Raw genomic sequence first — 6,809 nt, 5'->3', positions numbered from 1 at the left:
TGTTGGGATGTGTGTGTGTTGGGGGGGGGGGGGGGGGGGTAGGGGCCTGATTAAATTAAAATAGACACATAGAAACACAATCATTTCATTTGCCAATATCATTCATGCTTCACTTTCTCTTTGTTTCACAATGCATCACTTTTTTATTTGTAACTTCACAATTTTCTATCTTTTATTAAAAGATGTAATGATACAAGGAATCCAGAAAGTGTCAAAATTGAAAAAGTACATTATTAATTTTACCAATTTAGTTATCCTATGTACATTTATTGAAACCCTACATTAGAAAATGACAATGAACAAAGTTGTATCAGAAGTAAAGTGTACAAACAACAAATAAGTCATATTTATATGAGTTATTCTGCCATTTGGGTCGAACTATTGTTGGAAGATTAAATACACGTAGGGTCTGTTTGATTGTAAACGTGGAAAAAAGCAAATCAATTTCATCTAAGTTGAAAAAGAAAAAACCATCAAAACCATAGGAATACATTTTCCATGAAATTGGCCAAAAACATGTCTTAAGTGTTTGTTACTTGAAATTTGAACTCCATTTTTACCTTCGTATCAAACAACCAAAGTAGAAAACGAATTCCTCGAATGTGACATTTTCCCAAATGGACCCTTGGTTCTTCACAATCCGAGTAGAATAAGATGTCTATTTATGTAAGTCTACCATATCATAATAAAGAAAGAGCTTTTTGGGTACGTGTTAGGGAACATTTTAACTAATAAGATGTCTACCTCATAAAATATGCTAAATAATCTCGATTTCAACAAAATAATATTTGAAATTTACTTGAAAGGAACAGTTTGGCAGGTTCTTATATGTATATATTTCACTATTGGACATTTTCTAAATGGATTGCAAAGTTGACTAAGATTCTATAAATTAAAAAAGAAGGAAAATTTTTGGCCCCCAGGATATATTCCAGTGGTACAAAGGACAAGGGTGAGGTATACTTAACCTTGCTGGCAGCCGCATTGTGAGGATTCGATTCCTGAAATATGGATTGAGACTCTTTGTAGGCACCAGTGTACAGACATCTCTTGTTCCCTAATTTACTGAAGCACATTCCACAATTAACCTCTCTCACGATACTCCACGGGTGGGGCGGTGGGGGACCAATCTTAAGATTGGAGTTCAACCTTTTTTTTTAAGAATTATTATCCAGATGTCCTTCTCCCAAGTCAATACCTATTATTCAAAATTGAATAGTATGGCTTATTAGGTGACTTTGTCATAAAATAAGTTCGTCTCACCAATCGACCTTATGGCAGTGATCGATTTACAGTCGAGAAGATAAGTGTATATATGCAATTTGAACACAAGGATGTACAACAATCAATTTGGTTTTGTTGTTCTGTGAATTTAATGATCAAACTTCATCTTGCAACTAATAATATGACAAGTACAGTGTTTTCTCAAAGCACTATTTGTGGGGGAACTTTTTTAAAGCAACTGGACTTGCTGATTATGACAAGTGAGTGTGATGAACAACTACTTTATTTATTAAGTTGTTGGAAAGAATGATCACAAACCAAACTTTAAGACACCCTTTTATGCATTTATATTGTCATAAATTTCATAAAGAGAACTAAGAATCTTATGATGACACTGTTATATATATATATATATAAACAGAGTTTTGTACTTGCACAGCTCAAGACTACTTCATTTATTTTAAAAAGAAATTATACAGAAATATATATATATATATATATGTTTACACTTGCACAGCTCAAGATTCCAGCACTCCTACCCTATTTCATTTATCTTAAAAAGAAATTATATAGTTTAACATATATATATATATATATATGTTTACACTTGCACAGCTCAAGATTCCAGCACTCCTACCCTATTTCATTTATCTTAAAAAGAAATTATATAGTTTAACATGTAAAATAAAATTGCGAAATGCAAGTCTACTACCGTATGTTAGAATGTAGGCGGACCGACTTTTAGATGGGCGTTCATCCCAAAAGCAAACGAGGTCGCCACCTAAAGTCATGTTATTATCGAGAACAATCTCACAAACATGTCCTAAAGGGACTATTCGATTAGGTTCAAAACCAAATATTATGACGAAGGTTGGCCAGTCTTTGGTGGGGAGCTTACCCTTAAAACTAACGAGGTCACACACCAAGGTCATGGATATCTTTGTAGAGCTTTGATTTGGGAGTCATAGGGCTCTCACTTGACCCGACGGGCTTGGAGAGGATATTTTCAAAAAATTGCTTCGAGATTGCGTTATCATCAACTCAAGATAAAGGAAGGAGTTTGGTATCTCTAAGACAGCATTCAGAACTCGATATGAACGCTAACGTTCAAGGTCAGGCCATTTGAGTTAACCAATTTATTTATTCCAGGAATTAATGAACCAAAACTTTCATCCATACATAGGCTGGTTCGATTTAGTCTTTATGGCAACATGTAATATACCCAAAAGATAAAGAACATCAAAAAGAGCAAGAAGATTGTATTCAACACCCTTCGCAAGAAGTACAGCTCTCACCTAAGGTCTTCTTATTTATTTGATTTTTATCTGCTGAACCTTCAGAATTAAATACTACCAAAACAGAGAATTTGACAGATTGTCGTTTCTGGCATGTAGAGCCAGAAAGGAAGAATAACATACAAGAACGAACCAAATCTCTAAGCCCAAAATATCCCAAAAAAGGAAACAAAAGCATTGTCGAAATTTCAAAAGTTTAAAACTTTACAGCATCAAAGTATGAACAAAAGTGTGTGTTCACATTCCATTTAAAAATATGTTCATTCCACATTCGACCCCGATGTACATATTTCTATATCTTATCCATAGTTTTCGCATTCCCAAATAGTTTCACAAGATAATTCAACAACCCAACGACAATTTTTTCATTAAAAACAACAAATATCAAACAATAGTTACCCCCAAACCTTTTAACTCACAACTAAGTTTAATAAAAATCACAAAAAATGAATGTGAAAAATGAACAAAACAAACCCTTCTTATCACATTATATTCATAATTCTCAGTCAGAGGGCTTGGTCTTGGACCTGTAGAGAAGCTTCTTCCTCTTTGAAGTTTGGTTGTCGAAAGTAAGGACAACCTTCCCGGGTTCACCAATTTTGAAGCTACAGCCACTTATGGGTTCATCGGCTGGTCCAATCTTCCTCGACTTCTGAATAATCCAAGTATATCCACCCTCGGCACTAGGAACAAACTCAGCACCATAAGAGACATCCCAGCCCACCACTCTCGCCTCCCAAACCAATGTGCATGCCTGCAAATTCAACAATACATAGATCAATTTTAAGCAATTTATTGCACTTCTCAAATGTGGAATTATTATATTGTATCTTGGAAAGAATTGCACACCTCAGAGATTGGAAATTCAACGGTGTATTTTGCTGCTGGCTTAATACTGGTCTCTGTTGCAGGATCAGCAATGGTGAATTCATGTTCACCCTCACGGCTAAGGCCACCGTATTGAACCGGCACTTGCTCAGGTGCTATGTATCTGATAATTTACAATCGAGACACAAATTAAAACTCAAAATTCAATCACCCAACTAGAATAAAAATAAAAAACCAGGTATCGAAAGAGCATCAACTAACGAAATTTACTAACTTTAAGAGGGTCTCAGCAGTCTTGGTAGGGCCTGCAAATACAAACTTGCTCTTGGTCCTTGCAGTAAAAAATGGACTGATCATCCGATTGTAAGCTACGTACCACCATGGAACATTGATGAACACCTTATAATTGCCAACAACATGTCGAATTAGTACCAATAAAACAAAAATAACACAAAAAGTTCTAATTAAACCAGTGTGTTGAAAATCGACCCGCCAAGACCAAGTGATTCGTCCAGTTATAATTAAAAAACATGCTTACAGAAACCATGACGAAACCAGTCTAACAGGAATCGGAAGAACCAGCTACCATGGTTATAGAACATGGTAACTAGTGATGAATATCATTCATATCATAGAACTTTATGGTGTTTGTACATATTAGTAATTCTCCAATTCATAGGCTTTTCGCCTTTGAATTGTAGTGTACCATTAAGGCATTAACACTACAATTTTTTGACACAAATAAATTTAAATATATCATGCATAGGATTCCAAAAGATAATAAATGTAATCAAATTTACCTCCACAAATCAAGAATTTCTATGATAAGAACATAACTGAATGTGAATGAAAAATACTTACTTGTTTAGCAACAAATTCAGGATAATTATCCTGGAGCAATTGGAGAGCCTGATTCGTAGCCTGGCGTAGTTCTTTCTTGAACAAGATAAGTCCCGGCGAATTCTTGAGATCATTAACCTGAACAGTGGTGCATATACCATCAGGATTAAAATCGAGATTCCTAATGCTTTTTTCCAAGAAATGAATCCTCCATTTCAAGAATTTCGTCCTTTTTTGGGCATCAGCAAATGTTTTATTGTACAGTTCTTTGTCCTGGAACTCCCCAAATGCGTTGTAACATACGGGGTGTCCTTCCCTGTCTACTCCGTGGAGATAGGCAAATTTTTCGAGCCCTTCTCCGATTCCTTCTTCTTCAAGTAGTTCGTCTATTTTGAAATCTTTTCTCCAGGCGATGACGTTTTTGAGCATGGAGAAGGCATCTTTGACCTTGAAATCCCTCGCCCTCAAGAATTTGAGAAGAATTACATCGGTTTTTTCATCCTCCAGAAGTGGAATTCCCCAGATTTTAACCTCCTCCGGTGGTGGTGGTGTTTTTTCCTCGACCTTCGGGGCTGGTGGGCACTCTTCGGTGACTGGTGGTGGTGGGGCTGGCGGAGTGACTTCATGAACTATAGTTTCTTTGATTTCTTCCAAGGCTTCTATTTTTTCTTGAATTTTCTCAACAACGGGGGCTAGTGGCTCCGCCGCCGGCGATGGGGCATGTTTCTCTTCTTCCTTTTTCTCCACTGGAGCCTCTTCTTTAATGGGTTCGACTGGTGGTGGAACTTCAGCTGGAGCCTCCTCACAAGTTTCTTCTTTTTTCACTTCAGGCTTTGATTCTTCTTCTTCTTTCTTCTCTTCAGGTTTTGATTCCTCCTTTTTCTCACCCGGTTTCTTCTCCTCCTCCTTCTTCTCATCCGGTTTCTTCTCCTCCTCCTTTTTCTCCTCCAGTTTCTTCTCCTCCTCCTTGGCCAGCGGCGGAGGTGACGGAGTAGTGAATTCGTGCTTGTTGAGTGCCTCTTGAATCAACTGCTTGAATTCATCCAAGGCTTTCTTTTGTGGATCAATAAGATCATCAACCTTATTGCTCTCCTCCGTAAACGAAGCCGATTCAGCTATCTTCTCATCTTCAACCGTCGTAGCCTCTTTCTCACCTTCCACCACCTCTTCCGAAGCCGGCTTCTCAACCTTCTTTGCCTCAGGTTCCGGGTGCGGTGGCGCTTCCTTCTCTACAACGGCGATCGTGGGTGTCTCCGTCACACAAACATCAGACACCACCACCTCTTCAGTAGTCAATTTCTTGGTTTCTTCAGCCATTATTACGATTTCAAGAAATTAAACAAGATTTTCTTGAAAACCAATACAGAAAAAAATAAATAAAATGGAAGCTTTGCAAAACAGCAAATGATTTGAAGAGAAAATAAGAAAGGGGGGAATTAATATATGAAGTGGATTCGATTTTCTTGGAGTACTGGGCTTGAACAGTCTGTCAATTAAGGGTTCTATGCCAGCTCTAGAAATGGGTCCATACTCACTAGCAAGCACCTACTCATATATTTAGCTTTATACAATAATTGCCCTCAATCTTCTTAATATTTCATATTTAACCACCCTGATTATTGCTTTTCGGCTTGATTTATGAAACTTACCTAAGTTTGTATGTGTTTCGATTGTATCTTGTAATTTTTGCTTTTTCAGTTTACGATTTCGAACGTGTCCATGATTTATGATTTATTAATATTGAGTACTTTTTTAAAAAAATAAAATAAAATTGGACTGTCGAGTTATCACAATGTTTTTACACCTTAATTATACGTCCATGATTTAGGTGGGTACCAAGTAATTTTTGTTTTTAGAGCTCGCAACATTGTTACAGCTTAAAGTATGCTCATGATTTGCATTTCATTGATTCCAAGTAATTTGTCTTTGGAGGTCAGAATGTAGTTACAAGTTAAAAATATTCTCATATTTATGTTTCGAAGGTACCAAGTATATATGGTCTTTCGAGCTCGAGTTGTCTTACAACTTAAAATATGACTGTGATTTATGTTTCACTATCTGGAAGAGTGTGAAATTAAGTGCATATGACCTTGTATAGTTCAAAAACTTGTAATGCAATTTTATCAAAATTAAGGTACAAATTTGTCTCCTCGTAAAAAATGTTATACGCATAATTTTTTCGTATCGAGTTTATCGAAATTCCGAGCACTATTATAAAAGCAAAGCCAATAAATTGCTTGTAGATTATAATGTGGTCAATATTTAGACTAGTTAATAAGAAGAAAAATCCAACCATGATAGTGATATCTCATAGTATAAAATAAATTTGTGGCTATTCAAGTCAATTTCTTGTAAGTTTATCCCTTTTGTTTGATGTTATCATCATCCTATAGCATACAAGCTAAAGAATAAAAATAGATGGGCTTTCAAAACTATGGGCACACAAAATTATTTACTAAGAAATCATGTAGCATAAGTGAAATGCTGTAAAATTGCATTACTATTTTTCGAAACCTATTTTAAAATTCATTAAACATTCGATATCAAAAAGTTGAGTATAAAGTTACGAAAATTAGTAAGGGACTCTTTAGTAGTGAGATTCTAGATCCTCGACATTCAGAA

The 6,809-nt window shown here is 35.9% G+C and overlaps 1 protein-coding gene across 1 annotated transcript; it reads right to left on the bottom strand.

Moving 5' to 3' along the window:
* Positions 1–2,728: 2,728 nt before the first annotated feature.
* Positions 2,729–5,718, bottom strand: LOC111394400 (patellin-3-like). The gene is made up of 4 exons (XM_023020201.1): positions 4,209–5,718; positions 3,622–3,746; positions 3,369–3,510; positions 2,729–3,273 (listed from the first exon to the last, which is right to left on the bottom strand). Exons 1-4 carry the CDS (start codon positions 5,502–5,504, stop codon positions 3,022–3,024), a joined length of 1,815 nt encoding a protein of 604 aa, XP_022875969.1. The 5' UTR covers positions 5,505–5,718; the 3' UTR covers positions 2,729–3,021.
* Positions 5,719–6,809: the final 1,091 nt, after the last annotated feature.

This window comes from Olea europaea, chromosome 5 (assembly GCF_002742605.1).
Source record: "Olea europaea var. sylvestris chromosome 5, O_europaea_v1, whole genome shotgun sequence".
Taxonomy (NCBI): Eukaryota; Viridiplantae; Streptophyta; class Magnoliopsida; order Lamiales; family Oleaceae; genus Olea; species Olea europaea.
This window is presented reverse-complemented; position numbering and strand designations above follow the sequence as displayed.

Coding starts and splice junctions, on each gene's coding strand:
- LOC111394400 (XM_023020201.1), bottom strand. CDS start 5,504: ATGGCTGAAGAAACCAAGAAATTGACTACTGAAGAGGTGGTGGTGTCT. Junction 3,747..4,208: donor CTGAATTTGTTGCTAAACAA/GTAAGTATTTTT, acceptor GGCAATTATAAG/GTGTTCATCAATGTTCCATG. Junction 3,511..3,621: donor ACTGCTGAGACCCTCTTAAA/GTTAGTAAATTT, acceptor GTAAATTATCAG/ATACATAGCACCTGAGCAAG.